At 50.3% G+C, this 23,386-nt stretch overlaps 1 protein-coding gene across 1 annotated transcript in view; it reads left to right on the top strand.

Moving 5' to 3' along the window:
* SMARCAL1 (SNF2 related chromatin remodeling annealing helicase 1) overlaps nucleotides 1-23,386 on the top strand; it is a 388,047-nt gene that overhangs the window by 279,048 nt on the left and 85,613 nt on the right. Inside the window, exon 10 of the mRNA XM_086954490.1 lies at nucleotides 6,601-6,741. Coding sequence (XP_086810616.1) covers nucleotides 6,601-6,741 — 141 coding nt within the window. The remainder of the gene's footprint in view (nucleotides 1-6,600; nucleotides 6,742-23,386) is intronic.

Below are 23,386 nucleotides of genomic sequence, written 5' to 3'. Positions count from 1 at the left end.
ATCCGTGAAGAAATATGATCGCCCACCTGTATTGATGCGTAGCTTGGCAGGGTACAGCATCGCGTAGTCGAGGCCCAGCGTGCGCAGTTGTTTTTTATACGGCGCAAACTGTCGTCTCTCCTCCTGCACCTTGGCCGTAAAGTCCGGGTAGAGGGAAATGTCCATGCCCTCATGTTGGAGCTTACCCTTGTCCCTCGCTAAGCGCAAAGCAATGTCCCTGTCGCGGTAATTGAGGAGCTTCGCGATGATGGGACGAGGAGGCGCGCCCGGCTGCGGTTGTGGGCCCAACGTACGATGTGCCCGTTCCACGATGAACATGGGGGAGAAAGCCTCCTCCCCGAGTAGAAGTTTCAGCAATTTCTCAACATAGAGCTCCATCCTCCCAGTTTGAGTCGTTTCCGCCACTCCCGTTATACGGATGTTGGACCTGCGTGAGCGCGCCTCCAAATCCTCCGTCTTATCACGGATGACCTGCAAAAGTCTACAGAATTGCTTCCTGTCCTTGTCCCATTCGGTCTGCGCCTCCTCTGCTTCCGTGAGTCGACGTTCCGCCATATCCAGGCGCTCCGCATGTTTGTCTACTCGCTCCGCCATGCGGTCCATGCGGCACGACAGAGCGTCTATTTTAGAGCCCACAGACGCGATACTATCCTGAATGCCCTTTTCCATGGCGGCCAACATGTCCCGGAGCTCTGTAGGCGCTGGGGCAGTTGCAGTGGCCCCCCTCGGGGACGCCTCTGGGGCCGTCGTATCGGGTCCCTTCGTTCAACGTCGGTCAAAGGAGAGCTTCGCCTGAGTGGCGTCGTTTTTCCCCATGTTCTTTTCCTGCCGCAGGGGAACACAAATCCAATAGGTACCTCGCTGTCTCCAGTCGGCGAGGGCAGCGTGGGAGACACACCAGCCGGCGATCCGCTGCCTCTAAATACTGGGTCTGTGTCGGAGGCACGATGCAGTCAAGATGGCGTCCGTTATGGAGGACCAACAGTCTCCGATCGCGCTGGCAATACCCACACTCACTTGACACTGGGCAATATTAGTTCAAAAGACTCAGCACCGGGCACCTCTATTCAGGTGCTGCGTGGGGACTCGGGGACAGCAGGGTATCTCAGGGTAGATCTGCCCCCGTGAGCGCTCCGAAGTGGCGACTGTTCCGCCTCGTAGATCAGGTGCACGGTGTCTGCTTCGCTGGGGTCCCACTGCGTGGGAGGGCAAATCGTTCCGATATGAGGCAGCAGCAAATAAGAGGGGGACGCTCCGGTGAAGGAAAAAGCCAAGTGTAAGTCCGGCCGGAGACCACACCGCCCTCGCCAGATTCCGAGGCCGCACGTCAGATGACGTCGCACGGCCGTCTCCCCAGGATAGTCCGTGGCGTCAGGCCCAGTCCGCCGCCGCCGGGTCGCCGAGGAATCTCGCGGCAATCCACTCGGTGGGGCTCGCCAGCCAAAGTCTGCAAGTCACCCAGCAGAATCTAGGGGTGCCGGAGGGTGCAGGAGAGCCAGCTACAGCAGATTGGACACTTCTGAGGATAAGTTAACAGGATTTTTCCGGGGCTAAGGCGAGGAGCCGAAAGCTCACGCGTCCGCCATCGACGCTGGCTAGCTCCGCCCCCCGACCACGAGTGGTAGTTCTGCACATCTTCCGGACGTGGGGAACTATTTGGGTGGACCGGTTTGCCACTCTCGAACGCGCACTGCCCGTCACTATGCAGGGAGCGTTGGGGGACGCATTTCAATTTAGTTGAAGCTCACAACTCCTCTACGCGTTTCCTCTCATACCCTTGATTCCTGGAGTTCTGAGGAAGATTCGCCAAGAGCGGGCCCAAGTTATATTGATTGCCCTGGATTAGCCAAGAAGGGTGTAGTACACGGACCTTCTTCACTTCTCGTCGCACCCTCCGCTCCGTCTCCCTGTCTAGACATCCTCTCGCAGACGGAGGGGCAGGTTCTACACCCCCACCTCCAGAGCTTGCACCTTCATGCCTGGAGATTGAACAGGGCAACCTGAATTCTTTTTCTCTCCAGCCTGACGTGGTGGACGTTATTTTATCAGCCAGGCGGCACTCCACCAAGTCTATCTACTCCTACAGGTGGTCACAATTTGTTAAATGGTGTGGAGAGAAGTCTAGTGATCCCTTGAAAGCACATCTTTCTGATGTTCTTTGTTTTTCTCTTCATTTGGTCCAGCTGGGTTGTGCTGTGGACACTGTTAACGGATACTTGTCAGCTTTGACGGCATTTCTTTGTTTGCCTGATCAGCCGCCTCTTTTTAAGTCTCCTATAGTCTTAAGGTTCATTACGGGACTGACAAACATGTTTCCTCCCACTCCTTTTATTATGCCCCAGTGGGATTTAAATCTAGTGATAACTTTTTTAATGGGTTCCTCGTTTGAACCCATGTACAGTTGTCCTTTGAGACTGCTATTATTCAAAACGGTCTTCCTTGTGGCTATCACTTCGGCTAGGAGGGTGAGTGAGCTTCAGGCTTTGAGTTCAAAGCCTCGGTTTCTGACCATACATGCTGAAAGGATGGTACTCGGGACCAGGGCTGCTTTTCTGTCTAAGGTGGTAACTCCCTTCCAATTAGGTCAGTCCATTACCCTCCCTATTTTCTATCCTCACCCCCGCCCTTCCAAGGAGGAGGAGAGGCTTCATCGCTTGGATCCAAAGAGGGCAATTAGATTCTATTTGGATAGAACAAAGGACTTCAGTCGGGATGATCTGCTCTTTGTGGGCTATGCTGGATGTATGAAGGGCGACGTTTCTGCACAAGCACACTTTATCCAGGTGAATCATCTTGTGCATAAAGATCTGCTACGCTCTGGCTAGTAAGGAGCCTCCTGAAGGCATTAGAGCTCATTCCACCAGGGCTAAATCAACTACTTCTGCCTTGTCTAGGGGTGTTCCTGTGTTGGACATCTGTAAGGCCGCAACTTGGGCCTCCCTCCACACTTTCGCGAAGCGTTACTGCTTAGCTTCCAAGGTGAGGAGGGACGGCCATTTTGCGCCCTCTGTTTTGCAAGATTTCTTGGTATAGAAGGGTGGACACCCTCCTCCGGGAGTGGGACTGCTGTGGGATTCTATTCATAAGGTGAGGAATCCACAGGTAGATGTAGATGTAGATGACCAGCAACCACTTATTTGAAATGAGAGCTGTCTTTGCTTTCTGATTTCAATTTACACTGGGTGTATTTGTGTGAATTCTGTGTACTATGTATGCATTATCTCTATGGTCGGTCTACCCATTTTGCCTCGGTGGCATGGAAAAAATGGGTGGAACTGACGTCCTCACGCTGTCGTGGCCCTCTTATGGCTCCAGTGACGTCATGCTGAGCCGCGTGCAGAGTCATGGCATTGTGGCAATTTCGTCCGCGGAATACTGGTGCAGGGGCTATTCATAAGGTGTGGAATCCACAGGCAGATACTGTATCCACCAGAAAAAGCACTACCGAAGGGTAAGTAACTTGTTTGTTTGTGCCCTTATTTGTAAAAAAAAAAAAAAACACACACACACATATGTTTTTAAGTTATAAGGATGACCAAATAATTACTTTACAAAAACCTTTTTAACTTCTAATGTAGCAAACATCCCTCAGAAATTCTCTGACCTTCAGGAAACCTTAATTTGGAAGAGTCAGCATAATACTAGAGTTCTGGCTTTCCTGCCAATTGCTTTATAAAACTAAAACTACAAATCCAACAATGTGTGCCTTATACCTACCAAGTTTGGTGTGTGTAGTGTAACTAACACATTAAGCCAATCCTGTCCTTTTAGCCTAGAGACCTTAACATTATGGGACTTTAAGTGTCACTTTTCTCAGGGCTGGACTGGTCATTAACCTTTACTGGACTAATGCTTAATTAGGTGGGTTAATTAAATGTAAACCTGCTGGTTTTGTCCTGCTTCATTGAATGAGGCCAGATTCCTCTAATTAGAATCAAAAACAGTAAACATGTGTCTAATGCTGCATTGTGCTTATACCTTACCTGCTTCAGTTCATGGTGTACTGAAAAGTTATTATGCTTTAAAAGTTAATGCACTTGAATGTATATTGTAAATGTGCTGCAGAATATTCAATGTTTGCATTTTTTCCCATACCGGGGAAGGAGGAGCACCCTAGCCCCCCAGCTTTCCTTGCAGTGGGCTGCCTTGCTTGCTGCGCTCTCTTCCTAAATGCAGTATGACCAATAGTCTGACAGAATTCGCCATGGCTGCTTTTGGTTAGCAGCCCAGTCTTGCGCACAAGTGCAGCGCTCTCCCCTCTCTTTTAGGCACTATTGTGCCATCAGTCACTCAGCCTTGAAGACTCACCAAATATGAGAGTCCATGGTAGGCTCGATGAGGCCTCACACACTTCTATCCCTGCTTGGGCAGCGTCCGTTCTGACACTCATGGGCAAGTGGATCTAAGAGTGGTATGTAGTTCCTAGGGACAGGGAAAGGAGGAGCAAGAAGGAAGGGGGGAGAGGAAAAGGAAAGAGAACCAGGTAGGAGACGTATCAGAAGGGGGAGAGCTCCAATAAGGATTAAGGGCCCTCACACACCCCGAGAGGTGTCATGCTTTGTCATATGGCAGCTCCTTGTTGGGCCGGCACTTCAATGCCCAACGGGCCCCATAGGGGGGGCTCTTTGCCGAAGGTCTTCAGAGTAGAACACCAGGAGGCCCTATATGTAGAGGGGCATAAAGTGGTGCGTAGAGTGGATGCAGTGCATGCAGTAAAAATAGTTATAAGTGTTCCAGGGAACAGTTATTAACTAGACACTATCCTATGGTTAAAAGAAGAGACTACAAGAGTCAAGGCTGGCCAGGTGAATCACTCTAGGAGCCCGGCCATGGGTAAAGAGCATACAGACCACACACCATACAGACGGTTGCTCGTCTCCACCATTGCCGTGGATGTCCTGGCTGATGTCTGTCTACCTCCACCCCCCAGAGGTTTGCAAGAAGCACTGCACCCACTCTACTCACCACTTTATGCCTCTCCACCTCCACACATTCATGCTCCTCTTTCTCCTGTCCCTAGGAACTGCATACCACTCTTAGATCTACATGTTATTGGGCTTGTATGCTGAACCTGTCTCTTAAAAACCCTTGTTCTTCTATTTGTTGATGATTCAGGGGCAAGTGCCAGGCATAATGAGTCTTGATGGCACTTCAGCAGCACCACAAATCACTCTGATGACTGACTCCGAGCCAGGAGGGCTCTCAGGACTATCTGTACTGTGGGTCCAGTGGTTAACAAACACAATCAAAGATTCAAGACAAAAAGGTGATGGTGTACAGAGATGAGAGATGGCAGTTGATTAGATAGGATAGAATAGATAAGAAGTGAAAAAAGAAAAGGAAGAATAAGACAAAAGAATGGTAAGGAAATAGGTAGATGAAACAAGAGTAAAGGTGTGAATAAAACGAAAACAAGAAAAATGACAGAGGGCTGAATAGTCTTCACTAGGGGTGATGAGCGCCATAAAGTAGAGAAGTTGAAAAGATGGCGTAAGAGACTGATGAAGTAGGATGGGGAAGTATGATGGCTGGAGCAGGGTAATGAGTATGTTGAGTGATGTGAGTGGGGGAGGGGTAAACATGTACTAAGTCGGACATAAGAGGTGCGCAGATGGAGAGGAATATAGAAGGGTGCGGGCACAGAATGACACTGGTGCAGGATGGGGACGACAAGAAAGGTAGGTAGTCACATAGGAGGGTCATGGCCAAAGGGTAAGTGGTGGGGGAGGGTCCACAGAAAGGGTGTGAAGAGGCTGGAGGAGAGTGGAAGAACAAGAGGGAGGGAAGATCGATGGACAAGAAGGGTGATGGGTAAAGAGTGAGTGATGAGAATGGGAGAGACTCGAGAACGGAAAAGAAGAGGAAGCATGCCAGTCACTATTCGGAGAGACAGTTCAATTTTGAGACCCTCCCATGAGCTGCACTTCAGACACCACAAGACTCTGGAGAATCACACTCATCTTCATGGCCCTTCCAGATCCTGGAGCAGGGCCTGCTGCCTGTGCTTCCCACTGCCTGTTCGCGCTCCTGTTATCCGTTTATATATCCACCCATTAACGTAGCCATCTATCCATGTGCTCATGCGCATCCATCAAATGTTCTCATATCGAACCCCCCATCCATGCACTCGTAGGGTCTCTTCTAACACACTGCTCTTCTCACTACCCCAATCTCTCCCCAGATCCATGCATTCAAGTCATTCACATCTGCCTACTGAGTTATCTATTCTCTGTCATTGAATGATTCTCTCTTTTCATGCCCTCACTCATCTACATAATCAATGAAGAAGCACTCACTTTATAAACCATACTTATTGCCTGTGTCAGTGCTTGTTTTCCCATTAATAACCCTTCCAAGAGCAGACCTGTGCGGCACGGGTCGCGCCCCTTGCGCACACATTCCTCAGTGTCATTGAACAGCAGGATGTTCTAGAGCGGCGTGGTGATGGGGGTTAGTAGGTGGGGGGGAGTAATATATGGGCAGCCTAAGCTCTTGGAGCAGTGCTTGCTTTCTAAAGATTTCCTTTACTCAGCTTGCAATACCAGTGGTACAGAGAACCAAACATTGTTTTTAATGAAATTGTGCTTTCTGTGTTCCCAGACTGCCAAGCGTGTGATCTTGCTCTCCGGGACCCCCGCCATGTCGCGCCCATCGGAGCTGTACACACAGATCGTTGCTGTCCGGCCCGCCTTCTTCCCTCGGTTCCATGACTTCGGACTCCGCTACTGCGAAGCTAAGCAGGTGGGTTGTAGGCGCTGCTGTGATGTCGGAGTGCAGCTATAACAGTTCGGATAAGAGACCGTGCATTCCTATAAATTATTTATTTTTTGTCAGTTTCTAATGGTTCGGATTGTAGTGTTTCTGAGGACAGTTAAAGAGCCTGCCCTTGGGAATGACACTTATCGGATACAAACCAATTACCTTGAAGACTAGTACAGTACCCAAATGTTTGCTGGTTAAAGTTGGTCGTCGGTCATGATCACTACTCCTTCAAAGACGTCCCATTCAAGCTGAAGTTTTCACTGCAAACTTTCTTGAACTTTATGGCACTTGTCGCAGAACATCTCAAGAGGCAGAATATTTTCATATACCCTTCCCTAGATTACTGGTTAATAAAGGCTGCAACTTCAGAGGAAGACATGAACCATTTCCAACACATTTCAGAATTTCTTTGCCACCTGGTTATGCATGTCATCCTAAATAAGTCGACTGCCACTCCATTTCAAAAGCTACACTATTTGGGTGTGATCTTAGACAAACAGGTCGCAATAGTGTGTCTTTAGGAGGAGAGATTATCTTCTCTCCATCTAATATGTGACAGTCTGTTACAAACCGGATGTCATATCATGTAGCTAGGATTGGTGGCCTCTTGCTTCTGTCTGGCTCATCATTCCAGGCTTCACAGAAGACCACTACAGCAGTGCCTGCAGAACCAGTAGGATAAGCTTACCAACAGCTTGGAGAAGATGCTTATGTTGTGCTACACAGTGACCTGATCAGTTTTCTAATGGTCCTGGTCAAAGAATCTGCTGAAGAGAGTTCTCGTTCACCAAGATGTCACAGCACACAATAATCACAGATGCCTCCTTTCAAGAATAAGAGGCACACATAGATCATTTCCAAGTTCAAGGGACATGGTCAACGAAAGAAGCCCTATTATAGCAAACTGTTGGAATTGAGAGCTGTCCATCTAGCTCTAAAATAGCTAGTTCAGCCTTTTCAAGACCAAGTCCCTGCTTATTCAAATGGACAACATGCCAATGTGTTATTTGTAAGCAAATAAGGGCTCATTCTACTGTTCCTGAAAGCACAAATGATCTGGAGATGGTGGGGAGCAACAGACTTTGACATCACAACGGTTTATCTGCCAGGCATGCAGAATGCAGAAGTAGACTCTCTCAACAGGTCACTCCAAGAAAACTATGAATGGGTTTTAAATGCTAGAGTATTGCAAGGCATCTTTCATGTCCTCAAATACCTTTTTTCTTCAGGTACTATCAAGCAAGGTTGAAGAGTAAATTTTCCTTTCGTAGTTAAGGGGTCCACATTTGAACCCATACATCAGGCCCTTTTACAACACTAGAATTGGTTGGCAGTTTACAGCTTGCAAGGCGAGATTCAAACATTGTGTTTCCAAGAACCTTACACTTTCTTCCATAAAAACTGAGTGGCGATGAGAAATCACCCAAGCTTTCCACTTTAGGTGATTTCTGATTTTCATGTCAATCAGACCATTTCCTTCCCTACTTTCTTTCCGAAAGCTTCCTCCTCAGTGAAAATACCCTTTAAATGTTAGACATGAAGAGGGTGTTGAAATTCTATTTAGACAATCAAAAAAGGTGAGGCAATCTGGTATAGAAAACACAAAGAATAACTGTGGGTCTAAGACGAAGGGAAAGCTATATGTGTGTAAATATGACTATATGTATGCTTCAAATTAAAGCAGATTACTGGACATTTACCCTTTGTGAAAAAATGTCCATCAGTTACTCTTCCTGTACCGCCCTATTCATCATTTGGTCTACTTCACAGTTGGTAGTCCGTATTTGTCATCTCCAAAGATGTTACTAGGAGATGGTTGGTTTTGATGGTGTTATTTATACAGGATGATGGGTGGATGTTGTTTGTTCGTAACTGAAAGCAGTGCATATGTGATTTGTGAATAGTGATAAAGAAATGTGTCTGTAATAAAATTGGATAGTGTACGCAATATAGCTTTATTCTGGAGTCGTGCACTTCCAACAATAAAAACAATAGAGTGCAAAAAAGTCAGATGGTTCAAACAAATAACTTCTGACTGGGTTATCTGGTCGACATGTTTCTGCGGACATTTAAAGGTCCAAAATGGTACCTGCCGCTTCTTCAGGACCCATAAACTTAATTGCTACTGCTCTTACGTGATGAACTAAAAAAACAATAGTGAACAACAATGGTAAATGTCACCTGTTCACTTCTGGTATTCCTCCTTGTTAGTTGGAAGAGGTCCAGATGTCAAATCGCCAAAACACACACACATAGACAAACACAAGAACAAAATGGGATAACAAACCATCATCAATATGGGTTACCGCTAAAGTTACTGGAGTATTAGGTCAAGTGACCTACATTTAAGACCTATTTGTCAAAGTGTCAAAGGCTCACCTTAGATTCAAGGGGAACGTGTTTCTCCTCACCTGGCAAGCAGCTCAGGACAATGGAGCACCGCTCTATTGTATAGAAAATTAAAAATAGTTGTGATAAACTATGTGACCGCTCAGCAGAGGATCAGACAATTTGAAAAAGTTTAAAAACAGGCCTGTTGATCATTCTGTGTTATTTAAATTAATACATAGACCTGTTCTCTCTTTATTGACATAATTTGTAAATGATGAACATCCCTGTCGGTAAGTGAACTGGTCATCGGGGATGATGCTAATGTTATAAAACATTTTTCCACTGTTGGGACTCTAGTTATCAATGTCGGATCTGTTAAGCAGAGCAGCGTTGATCGCCCCTGTGCCCGTGTCTCCCGCACTCTCGCCATCTGAGTGCCAGGTTCTGTTTGATTATTGTTGTGCCAAGTATTGTTGTGCCAGTACCTTTGTGTTTAATTGTATTTTTTGCATAGTCCTTGTTCCCCGTGTCTGTTCCTGCCGTTTCTTCCCCTCCCCGATCCCCGCCGCTGCTCCCCTGCGGCCCGCCCCCTTTTTCCTTCTGTACCCCTCCCTCGACCGCCCATTGGCCACCCCGCTCCCACCTCCAAGCTGCTCCTCCCTCCTACTTGGACATTTATGGAGGTCGCCGTGTGGTGGTGATTTGTGACCCCTGACCCACACCGCGCGGCTCCCCCTCAAAAGGGTGCCCAAGACTCCTGCCCCCTCTGCTGCTGCCGTGAGCCCTCAGCTGCTGTCTTGCTCCAGAGCAGCGTTGATCGCCCCTGTGCCCGTGTCTCCCGCACTCTCGCCATATGAGTGCCAGGTTCTGTTTGATTATTGTTGTGCCCAGTATTGTTGTGCCAGTACCTTTGTGTTTAATTGTATTTTTTGCATAGTCCTTGTTCCACGTGTCTGTTCCCGCCGTTTCTTCCCCTCCCCGATCCCCGCCGCTGCTCCCCTGCGGCCCGCCCCCTTTTTCCTTCTGTACCCCTCCCTCGACCGCCCATTGGCCACCCGCTCCCGCCTCCGAGCTGCTCCTCCCTCCCACTTCGACATTTATGGAGGTCGCCGAGCGTACGCGCAGCGTTCACGCCGATTGTGCGCCGAAGGCGCGCCAAAGGCAAGCCCATCTACGCCTGGACCGCGCCCAGCGCCAGTACCCCTGGTCCTCGACGATGCCAGCGCACCCGACTAACTTACGAGGCCATCACCCTCCATGCACTCAACGCCGGCCGGAACCCCGCCTGCTACCGAGCCACCCCGAAACGCACCCATGGACCCTTCACCTGCCTCCAAACCTGCACCGCACCCGCCAAGCCGAGCACCAGCAACAACCACCTCAAGTGCATCCTGCTCAACACCCGCTCCGTCCACAGGCACGCCGTCAAACTCTGGAACCTCCTCGACACAACATCACCAGACGTCGCCTTCCCCACGGAAACCTGGATGAACGCCTCCTCAGCCCCCGACATCGCCATAGCCATCCCGGATGGCTACAAGATCACCCGGAGAGACCGCATCAACCAAACCGGAGGAGGCATCGCCATCGTCCACAGAAACACCATCCGCATCACGACCAACTCCGACGACATCCTCACCGCCGCCGAGCACCTTCACTTCCAGATACACACCGATCCCAAGACCACCCTCAGAGGCACCCTCATCTACAGCCACCCGGGACCACGCACACAATTCAGCGAAGCCATCGCAGACTTCGTCAATCCGCACACCCTCCCCTCCACAGACTACATCCTCCTAGGGGACCTCAACTTCCACCTGGAGAACAACAAGGACTGCAACACCGCCGCCCTGCTGGACAACCTCGCCAACCTCGGACTCAAACAACTGGTGAACACCCCCACCCACTAAGCCGGCCACACGCTTGACCCCATCTTCTCCTCCAGCAAGCACATCTCCTTCAGCCACTCCACCGGACTACACTGGACAGATCACAGCTGCGTCCACTTCAACTTCTGGAGAACCACGACCCACCACCACCCGCAACCGGTTCCCCGCAGAAGCTGGAGCAAGATCACCGCCAACCAGCTCATCACCACCCTCAGCCAGAACCCCCCCCCAACACGACGGACCCCAACGAAGCAGCCCGCAACCTCATACAATGGCTCACCAACTGCGCCGACGAACTCGCACCACTGAAGAATCCTCCCAGCACACCCGGCAGCAGGAAAGCCTTGTGGTTTACACACGACCTCAAAAACTCCAAGAAAACCTGCCACACCCTCGAGAAAGCCTGGTGCCACGACCAGACAGCAGAACACATGACAGCCCTCAAGAACGCCACCCACAAACACCACCAGCTGATCCGCACCACCAAGAAGACAACATTCAAAGAACGACTGGACAACAACACCCACAACAGCAAAGAACTCTTCAGCATAGTTAAAGAGCTCTCCAACCCCAGCGCCTGCAACAACGACATCACACCCTCGCAAGACCTATGCGACTCACTCGCCTTGTTCTAACAGCTTCGGCGCACTGACCACGCACCCAACCACCGAACCAACGTCCCCCACCACCACCCTCAACACCTGGACCCTGTCAGCACCGAAAACACCACCGGCCTGATGAACACCATCCACTCCGGCTCCCCTACCGACCCCTGCCCACACCACATCTTCAACAAAGCTGACTCCATCATCGCACCCCAACTCAGGAACATCATCAACCGCTCCTTCGCATCCGCCACCTTCCCGGAGAGCTGGAAACATGCCGAGCTGAGCGCCCTCCTGAAGAAACCCTCCGTGGACCCTACGGACCTCAAGAACTTCCGCCCCATCTCGCTCCTCCCCTTTCCAGCCAAAGTCATCGAGAAGACCGTCAACAGACAACTCTCCGCCTTCCTCGAGACCAACGGATCCCTCGACCCCTCACAGTCCGGCTTCCGAGCAAACCACAGCACCGAGGCCGCCCTATTCGCAGGCACCGACGACATCAGGTCCCTGCTCGACAACGGAGAAACTGCTGCCCTCATCCTCCTGGACCCCTCAGCAGCCTTCGACACCGTATGCCACCGCACCCTGATACAGCGCCTCAGCAACACCGGAATCCAAGGAGCGGCACTGGAGTGGATCATCTCGTTCCTCGCCGGAAGAACCCAGAGAGTCCGCCTCCCCCGGTTCCGATCCACGGCCAATGAAGTCATCTGCGGCGTTCCGCAAGGATCCTCACTCAGCCCCACCCTCTTCAACGTCTACATGAGCCCTCTCGCAGCCATCGCCTGCCAACACAACCTCAACATCATCTCCTACGCTGACGACACCCAGCTGATCCTCTCCCTCACCAACGACCCGCCACCGCCAAAGCCAACCTCCAGTAAGGAATGAAAGACGTCGCAGAATGGATGAAGATCAGCCGTCTGAAACCGAACTCAGACAAGACGGAAGTACTCATCCTCGGACCATCTCCTTCTGCCTGGGACGACTCCTGGTAGCCCCCTGCCCTGGGCACCGCACCCAAGCCAACGGACCACGCACGCAACCTGGGCTTCATCCTGGACTCCTCCCTCACCATGACCAAGCAAGTCAACGCCGTCTCGTCATCCTTCTTCAACACCCTGCACATGCTCCGAAAGATCTTCCAATGGATCCCCACCGAAACCAGGAAGACGGTCACCCAGGCCCTCGTCACCAGCCGTCTAGACTACAGGAATACCCTCTGCGCTGGAACCACAGCCAAGCTCCAGAAAAGACTCCAGCGCATTCAGAACGCCTCAGCTCGACTCATCCTGGACATCCCTCGCCACAGCCGCATCTCGGCCCACCTGAAAGACCTGCACTGGCTCCCCGTCAGCAAGAGGATCACGTTCAGACTCCTCACCCACGCACACAAGGCTCTCCACGGCACAGGCCCGAAGTACCTTAACAGCCGCGTCACATTCTACACACCCACCCGTCAGCTCCGATCCGCCAGCCTCGCCCTCGCCTCCGTCCCACGAATTCACTAATCCACCGTCTGAGGAAGATCCTTCTCCTACCTGGCAGCCAAGACATGGAACTCCCTCCCCACTCACCTACGGCTGACCCTGGACCATCTCTCCTTCAGGAAACAACTCAAGACCTGGCTGTTCGAGCAGTTGCGACCCCCCCCCCCTCCAACACCCCTCCCCTTCCTCAGCGCCTTGAGACCCTACGGGTGAGTAGCGCGCTATACAAATTTCTTTGATTGATTGATTGATAGTGTCTTGTATTGCATTATTTTACCTGTTAGCAAACAAATCTCTCCCTGGTAGACCAAAAGCATATTCAACTAGAAAAAAAGCTGCATCGGTTCTATTAGGAAGGTCTCTTCATCCACAACAGAATCCTCGCCAACTCCGGCAACTCCAAGGAACTCTTCAACATCATCCAGGAATTCACCAACCCCTGCAGCATAGCCACTGATATCACCCCCTCCCACTACCTCTGTGAGAACTCGGCTCCTACTTCCACCTAAACATAAAGAACCTCTACGACAACTTCGACGACCACGCGCCCGACCCCGGATTCAGCCCGCATGGCGACAACGCCAGCCAGACCACTATGTCCGTCTGGACACCAATCACGACTGAGGAGACCACCGTGACCATGAAAGGCATCCACTCCGGGGCCGCCACAGAGAAGCCACCGCCATCACACCCGCATTACAACGCGCCATCAACACCACTTTCAAGACCGGCTCCTTTCCCAACTACTGGAAACACGCAGAAGTCCTGCTCCTGCTCAAGAAGCCCTCAGCTGACCCTGCGGATCTCAAGAACTACCGGCCCATCTTGCTCCTCCCTTTTGCAGCTAAAGTCGCAGAGAAGACGCAGAAATATCAAGGTTCATCAAAGACAACGCCATCCTCGACCCCTCCCAATCCAGATTCCGAAGCAACCACAGCACTGAGACCGTCCTATTCGCTGCTACTGACGACATCCGTTTCCTCCTCGACCAAGACCACACTGCGGCCCTGATGCTACTCGACCTTTCAGCAGCCTTCGACACAGTCTCCCACCGCACACTCAAAGACAAACTGCATGATGCCGGCATACAAGGCACTGCCCTCGAATGGATCAGATTGTTCCTCACCAGCAGAATCCAAAGGATCAGACTGCCACCCTTCCTCTCACAACTCACTGAAATCAACTGCGGAATCCCACGGGGATCATCACTCAGCCCAAACCTCTTCAACATCTACATGACCCCGCCCCACCCCCTAACCCCCCCCCCCCCCCCCCTCCCGCCACCAACCATCGTCCGACGGCGCGGCCTCGGCATAGTCGTCGACAACACCCAGCTCATCCTCTCCCTCACCAAGGACCTCACCACCAACAGACTCAACTTCCAGGAAGGAATGCAGGACGTCACAGCTGTTTAAAACTCAACTCGGAGAAGACAGAAGTCCTCGTAACCACCCCTTCGGCGTGGCCCACCGTGCTCGCCAGCCCCCGACTCCCACAGACCACGCCAAGAACTTTGGCATCGTACTCGACTCCTCCCTCTCCATGAATCGACAGATCAAGACCGTGACCTAAAGCTGCTTCAACACCCTCTGCATCCTCCGTAAAACCTTCAAATGGACTTGCCCGAGGCAAAGAAGACAGTCACCCACGCACTCATCAACCAGCAGGCTGGACTACGGAAATGCCCTCTATGCCAGCATCAACAAGTTTCTACTCCGTAAGCTCCAGACAATACAGAACACCACCGTCTGACTCGTTCTCGGGGTCCCTCAACGCGAACACATCAGCCAACACCTATGCAAGCTGCACTGGCTCCCTGTCGAGAAAAGAATTACCTTCAATCTACTCACCTACGCCTACAAATGCCTACACAACACCGAACTTCAATACCTCAACTACAGAATCTCCTTCCACGTGCCCAAACGCAACCTCCGCTCCACCAACCTCCTCCTCGCCGAAACCCTGTGCATCCTCAGGGCCAAGGCAGGGGGAAGATCCTTCTCCTACATCGCGGCCAAGACCTGGAACGAGCTCCCCATCGACATCAGACGTGCCCTCTCCTGAACACCTTCAAGAAGGCGCTGAAGACCTGGCTTTTCAACTGATACGGAACTGCTAACTCCTCCCCCAACCCCTCCTCAGCGCCTTGAGACCCTCACAGATGAGTAGTGCGCCTATAATACACCTGATTGATTGATTGATTTGTAAGGCTGCTATATGGCAGTCCAGCCATGTATTTGAGAGACATTAATGTCTTAACTCTGACTCCAAGGCAGATAGGTGGGCAGTGTAGGCAAGGCCTCCTTGAAGAGTCTCTTCGGTTGATCAATCAATCAATCAATAATTTGTAGAGCGCACTACTTACCCGTGATGGTCTCAAGGCGTTGGGGGAAAAAGGGGAAGGCTACTGGTCGAACAGCCAGGTCTTGAGTAGCCTCCTGAAGGTCAGCAGGTCTTAGGTCTGTCGTAGTCTCAGTGGGAGGGTGTTCAAGGTCTTGGCGACGAGGTGGGAGAAGGATCTGCCGCCGGTGGATTTTCTTCGGATGCAAGGGACGGTGGCGAGGACGGCGGAACGGAGCTGGCGGTTGGGGATGTAGAAGAAGAGTCATCTGTTGAGGTAGGCTGGGCCGGTCTTGTGGTGTGCCTTGTGTGCCTGGATGAGGAGCTTGAAGGAAATCCTCTTGTTGACGGGGAGCCAGTGCAGGTTTCTCATGTGTGGGGTGATGTGGCTGTGGCGTGGTACGTCAATGATCAGGCGCGCAGAGGCGTTTTGAATGTGTTGCAGTCGTTTGATGAGTTTGGCCGGGGCTCCCGCGTACAGGGCGTTTCCATAGTCGAGACTGCTACTGACGAGGGCCTGGGTGACTATTCTTCTTGTATCTGTCGGGATCCACCTGTAGATCTTGCGGAGCATGCAGAGGGTGTTGAAGCAGGAGGAGAAGACTGCATTGACTTGCTTGGTCATGGAGAGTGTTGAGTCGAGGATGACTCCCAGGTTGCGTGCATGGTCGGTGGGTGTTGGAGCTGCTCCCAGTGCCGTAGGCCACCAGGAGTCGTCCCAGGCTGAAGGGTTGGAGCCGAGGATGAGGACCTCTGTCTTGTCCGTGGTCAGCTTCAGTCTGCTGATCTTCATCCAGTCGACGACGGCCTTCATTCCTTCGTGGAGGTTGGATTTGGCGGTGAGGGGGTCCTTAGTGAGGGAGAGGATGAGTTGAGTGTCGTCGGCGTAGGAGATTATTTTGAGGTCGGGCGGCTTGTGCAAGCGGGGCCATGTAGATGTTGAACAGTGTCGGGCTGAGGGATGATCCCTGGGGTACGCTGAGGATGATCTTGGAGGCTTCGGATCGGAATGGGGGAATGCGGACACTCTGGGTTCTGCCGCCGAGGAAGGAGGTGGTCCATTCCAGGGTCTTGTCTCGGATCCCTGCGTCGTGTGCGTAGTGTGTGGTGGCAGACGGTCTCGAAGACGGCGGAGAGGTCCAGGAGGATGAGGGCCACGGTCTCACCGTTGTCCAGCAGGGTCCTAATGTTGTCGGTGGCGGCAATGAGGGCTGTCTCGGTGCTGTGGTTGCTGCGGAACCCTCAGTGGAATGGGTCCAGGATGCTGTTTTCTTCGTGGTATCGGGTTAGCTGTCTGTTGACGATCTTCTCGATGACCTTGGCTGGGAACAGAAGCAGGGAGATGGGCCGGAAGTTCTTGAGGTCTCTCTGGTCCGATGATGGATGCTGTTTTGCTCTCATGTCCGCCTTGTCTAGTCTGATGGGCTTGCTATTCTATTCAGTGCTTATGACTACTGGCGACAATTCTCTGGAGGAGAAAGAAAGATTACCTACCTCTGTTTTTAGTTCTCCTCAAGGTGTTTCCTCATCAGTCATAAGCATCCCTCCTACTTCCCTAGACAAGTGAGCGTTTTTTGTTTTTACACCTAGAGAACTCTTGTCTGTAAAACGAACAGACCCGTCATCTGTGCGGCGTGATAGGGCAGGTGACAGAGAGAACCCTTTCTAGCCACATTGCCATTTTTTTACTGTTATGTCTATGGCAGCCTCTCGGCTATCATTGACCTTCTTTTCCTTGTTTAGAAACATTTATCACAAACTATTTTTGTCACCTTTTAATACATTTGTGACTATTTCGTTTAATTGGCTTAATTTATCGTATCAAATGATAAAATTACATTTGGACACATTTAGTTTGTTAATTTACTGCAGAGATAGGTTTTCTATTTAAAGCAAATTTTTCTACTGAAAAGCCTTTCTATCTCTCTCTCTCTCTCTCTCTTCTTTAGGTCTCGCACTGCGAACCGGATCGCGAAAGCGATCCGTCGCTGCGAGACTTATTGTGATCATTTCATCTTTCAAGGGCTCAAGGGGAACAGACAGCGGACAAGCAATGTGAACGCGCAGCTCCTTGACGACTGGGATTAGGTCGCGCGCGTCAACTGTGAACAGCAGTTTTACACGCGACCCTCTACAGTTTGTGCCTCATGCACTTCTCGCATACACACACACAGCCACAGCTTTTCGCACAAGCACGTACACACACACACGAGCACACACACAGAGAGACACACGAGCGCACATGCACGCAGACACACACACACACACGCACACATACCGCCTGCCTGCCTGCCGCCACCCCCACCCGCCCAGGGGTAAGATGTCCCCCCCCCCCTCTTTCCTCACACTCACCGGAGAGGTCGGCGCGGGCCCCGCCGAGCAGCAGGAGGCAGGCGGTGAGCAGCAGCGGCGGCTCCATGGCGCTCGGTCCGTCAGTCTGTCTGACTGACTGCCGGCGCGTGCCCCCTCTCGGCCTCCTATACAGCTGCGAAAGCTCCTACGCACTGAGTGAGCGCGCGCGTGCCCGCCCGCCGCGGAAAGAGAGACCCGGGTCTAATATCAGCTGCGCCTGCGCCCGACCGAGCCCGAGGACAGCGGGCAGACCAGGGCCATGGAAGTACAAGGTACAAGTGCCGCGGGCCCGCCTGCGCTCGTTTGAATCTGTGGTTGGTTACCTTGTTTCTTAGCTATTTGATTCGCTAACTGGTCCCACTTATATTTTGATTCTCGGGGCCTCTTTTCTGTCCAAGTCCTACTACCCCTAGCCGCAGTGCGCAGCAGGGTTAGAAGTCGAAGCAGCGCAGCTTTGCTCACCCCGAATCCGGCCTCCCCCCTCGGTCTCCGACCAGTGCAAAAGGTGAAAATGTGGGATGGGGCGCGGGGCATTGTTTATATAATTCAATGCCCTTGCTATTCTTCATTTCACATTTTGCTTACACAAACATTTACAGGTAAAAATGTAAATGCAAAATACTTATATCACTATTTTGCTAGCATAGCAAACATGTCCTATTCATGAAAAGCATGAACGGAAGTGTCTGTTATATTTACTTACGGTGCATGCCTTTTAGCCTTCACTACTCGAAATGTTATTTAATTTGGGAGGTTGCTGTATTGCACCAATAATAATAAGCAGACAGGTTGTGGCGTGATTTGATATAGGTACACCTTTAAAATGTTACTATATTTTACCGTTAGTTAATGTAGCTAAAGGGTGACATCTGCTGACTGGTTCGAGGCTTCAATCGGCTTTACATCGTGTGGGTATAGGCAAATTATTTAATCACCCTCTGCCTACTAGCAAAAATGTTCTTTTATCCCTCTCTAAAGTAACTCGTGCTCATTCATATAAACAGCTGCAGTGCGCTTGGGCACAGTTCGTGCTCTTTAAAACTCCTAAAAAATGTAACATTTCTTTTGGAAAATTGCTTAAATTCACAATGGAAAAAAATGTTAATTAAATTAATGCATACATAGGGAAATCACATACAAAACAGCATTATCCATATAGCCAATAGGCTTTTTGATACTTTCCAACACAGCGTTATAGTTGAAACAGTTACTAATAGGAGCATATCATCCATGGGGGCCTCCTCATGTTTTCTGATGCACCCTACTGTTGTCACATTATCAGCACCTGTCCTACAGCAATGCACAAGCTAGCCCCACACGCTACCCTGCAGCACCAGACCAGTGAAGGCAGTACTGTGCTTCCTCGTGTACATCATGCTAGGGTCATAGGCAAACTTCTAATTTGCTGCCATTAATACTAGGCACAGTACAGCAACCACGTGCTAGCACGAGCCATAATAGCCATACATTCAATTCAGACGTCACATGCATCTGAAAAGCCATATTTCTATATTATGCACATTCCTTATGTACCGTGCCTGACGCTTGCTTCAGCTTCAGTTTATCTACAAAAAATATGTAATTCATCCTGTTCACTGCCATAGAGCAGCTTTGCATGTTTGGCTGCCCTTAGCTACTGGCATGTTCCAACAGTCCCTAGCCCATTTAGTGTAGCAGTTACACGTTGTTGGTGTTGCTGTGTTGTGCACTAGTAATTGTGTTCCCATATAATCTATGCAGACTGCTACATTTGTGTACGGTGCACTCCACAGGTGTCAGTTTACCACACAAGGTCTCATTTATGTTCCTTCCTCTCCTCGCTCTCTCTCCTCAATATAGAGGCTCCTACTCCTTAACCTGATCTCTTCTTCCCCATCTCCAGCATCCTTCCAGACCATCCTTTCTTCCTTCCATTCTCAACTCATCCAGCCACCCAACTCCATTCCATGCACACTTCCAGCAGTCTTCCAGTCCTCTTTTCATTCATCCATCCTTTCACTCGTCCTTCCATCTTTCCAAACCTTCTTTCACCATTCTTTGTTTTCGTCTTTTCCTCCAACCCCCTTTCCTTCTGTCCCTATTTTATTTCTTCCTTCCACACTTCCTTCTTTGCACCCTTCTTTTGTTTCACACTTCCTTCCACTCTTCCCTTCACATTTCTTTCTTTTATCCTTCCATTCATACTTGTATCCTTCCTCGTTCATTCCTTTTTTCCCTTCATCATATCACCATTTATATTTAGAAATCGTTTTATTTTCTTCCCTCTTTGATTTTTACTTTCTTATCTTTTTCTGTACCTCTATCTGTTTGTTGCCTCTACTTTTCTGTTTTTCCACATTTTATTAATTCAATCCTCTGTCTCCTTCAAGCAAGTGGGTCAGTTATCAGCCGTAGGCCTACACACCTCAGCTCTTTCTGTTCTGCAAACCAGAAGGCAGACGAAGCCCACAAAAGAGCCAACATTTTAGTGCCTTATCAGCCAATTGTCTCAGTGCAACACCCACCACACCTCTAGCTGCTATAGTAGAGGGTTTAGGCATAGCCAATAGGTCTCGCCTTTGGGACCTTATAAGTGTTTAGTTATCCAGCATAATATCTTTGGTGCAACAACATCAACTTATGCATGGCTAAACACTTATAAGGTCCCAAAGGCGAGACCTATTGGCTATGCCAATGCTTGTTTTCTCATATTTGTGTGTGGAGGTGGGACAAGGACAATGCTGAGAATTCCTTAGAAGGAGAACTAGGATTACAGAAGGTAAACTTTCCTTGCCTGACAATTGTATTCTGTGTGAGGTTACAGCTCCACATTGTGAAGTTATCACCTAGCCGCCTATCTTCAGGTGGGGCACCTATGCTTCCTTTAGTGTGTTTTTGAGTCTTAGCAACCTTTAAGCATTAGGACATAGACTTCAGTGTAGGTTTTGGACTCTGTTCAGACATGGTTCTTATACATGCAGTGGTATACTTCAGTGCATCATTATGGTCTAGTTTAGGTTTCGAAGGTTTAGCGTGTGGTGTATAGTGGTTCAGTGCTAAAAACATAAGTCACAGACCATATATTCTACTTCTGTTATATAAATTGTTGTCTGCTATTTGTGTTGATCTGAATTTTCATAAGTCTTGGCACAATGGTTTTTTGTTCTCATTTAGCTTTTGTTTCAGGTGTGTGCTGGATGTCAAACTTGTTAATAGGCAGGGTTAAACATATGTGAATTTCAAATCCTCTTCTCTGAGTGGTTTAGGTTTGCATGTCCACATCTGGACCGATGAGGGGTTTGTACCAACTGACTCGCGATTTGCATTAATACAGTTTTTATCTTTCAGGGGGTTATCCTTCTTCTTTACATACCCTATGTTCACCACAGGTTCCTTAGTTGAACATCTCTAAACTGTCATGAAAGCACATTGGTTTCTGTTTGGTTCCTAATAGATTTCTCTCTATTCGGTTTTAGGGTGCCCTGTTTTTTTTCACCTTCTTTGTATATGGTATTTGGGGCAGCTTGATTAGACCTGGCCGTAGCTACTTGACAGTGGAGGTTTACTTTTTTGTTGCAGTGGCACAAATCCTTCTACTTCTTCACTTCCTTTTAGCCTGCGCCCACATTCCTACAAGGTGTTGCTGCAGAGGTTCCTTTTTTGGATGAACAGCTTTGTTTTATCAAGTGAATACAACAAAGAGCATCAAGACACACAAATACAAGACAAATCCCACTGGCCAACAACAGCACCCCTAGTCTACAGCAGTGAAGCCCATAGTATTCCCAAAATGTACCTCATATTTGTTCATGCTTGGTAGAAAGGTTTCTCCACCTTGGCGCACCAGTCCGTTGCTGTTAGTCATTCCGCCACCTGCGGTCGGCCCTTCAGTTTCCATTTCCGGGCAGTGTACCATTTGGTGACCAGGCATGCTTATCAGAGATCTGTCATCCCTGCTATCCTCCATCTCATCTAGTACCCCTAACAAGGCTTGTTTGGGTGACAGTTCGATTTGGCACCCCAATACCTTGGTAAGAGCTGCATCTATTCCTCTCCAGTAGTGTGTGATTGGGGATACTGCCAAGTCATGTGATAGAAATCAGCATCTGAGCGGGAACACCGAAAGCAAGTCTGGCTCACGTGTTTACCTGCTTGCTACAGTGTCTTGGGGGTGTGGCTTATCGTGTGAATGTAGTGCAATTGTATCTGTCTCAATTTGAAGGAGATGGCAGTTTCGCAGGGGTTAAGCGCCAGCCTAGTCATCTGCTGCAGAGGTTTTGTGGTTACATTATGTGTTCGAGGCATGTGGGCTGCTGAATTCATATCTGTGCATAGGTCGCTGCCTAGTGTTGGGTCCGGATGATTGCACATTGTTGTCCTGGAAGAGTCTTCGAAGTATCACGAGATAGGTGGCTCCTCCCCTGGACTACAGTGCGCATGGGCATCCTCTCCATCCTCAGATTGGTTTTTTCCGCCATTGGGTTCGGATGTACTTTCTCGACTCTAGTTCGGAAACTTTGTATTGACTATTTCCTAAGGCCAAAAGGCCTTCGAAGCGTCGGTATTGTCTCGTTCGGTGCCTGTTTCTTTCCAGTTCCTTGAACCGGACGTCGAAAACTGTTTCTTGACTTCGACACCAGGCCCAGACTACGGCGACGATGGAGCGGAGCCCGTTTAAACGATGCCCCATCTGTAATTCCAAATACCCCCACATAGATGTGCACCCAGTGTGCAATAAATGTTTGTCCCCTGAACACGACGAGGCCAGCTGTATGGCCTGCTCAAAGTTCCGCTCCAAGAAAACGCTTAAACTTCGGCACGCAGCGAGGCAGTCGGCGCAACAGTCGGCACCAGAGCCGGTTGACATCTTCGAGGCCGGTGACGCGGAAGGCGTCGAAGATGAAGAAGAAGTAGAAGAAGAGGTTCCCGAAGAACGGTCGGAACCGGCGTCGGAGCATGACTCGAACTTTGAGATGGACGAGCACGGCGAAGAATACGTCCACGAAGAAGACATCGTCGAGGTAGGGGACGACGAAGGGGCCATCGGAGCCGTCGATGACGACTCCAGCGATGAGCCGGGCCCAACCGCAGTAGCGGGCCTATTACTGACGTTACGCTCCCTTCAGCTCAGGTCGAGGCTTCGCCGAAAGGCCTTAGCCAAGATCTTTCTACCCGTTCTGTAGCCCCGCGTCCAAGCCAGGCTAAGATCACATCTAAGAGCCATCGGTCGATTCCTCAAAATCGAAACCAAAACCATCGGAGCAAAATTCGAAACCGAAACTACTCAAAATGGTGGTCGGTTCGACGTCAAAGACTATCGACGATCCTTCGGCGCCGAAAGTGCCTGTCCCCTCGAAGACTGGAGCGTCAAAGTCAAGCTCCGCAAGCAAACACGTCACCTCGACGCCGACGTCGACACACAAACATGGCGACAAGGCCAAAGGCCTCCAGGAGAAGAAGGCCGTCGAGCCGAAAATCTCTGGACTCAAGCCCCTGCTCAGCAAGCACCTCGAGCCGAAGGCCAAGGCCGACCCAAACTAGCAAGTCTCATCGACGGCCAAGGCTGCAGATGCCCCACGCCGGGAGCTCGGGTCGACGCCATCAAGCAAGCGTCCTCCTCCAGTGCTGAAGCAGACTG

This window comes from Lissotriton vulgaris, chromosome 2_1, assembly GCF_964263255.1.
Source record: "Lissotriton vulgaris chromosome 2_1, aLisVul1.2, whole genome shotgun sequence".
In the NCBI taxonomy this organism is placed as follows: domain Eukaryota; kingdom Metazoa; phylum Chordata; class Amphibia; order Caudata; family Salamandridae; genus Lissotriton; species Lissotriton vulgaris.
This window is presented reverse-complemented; position numbering and strand designations above follow the sequence as displayed.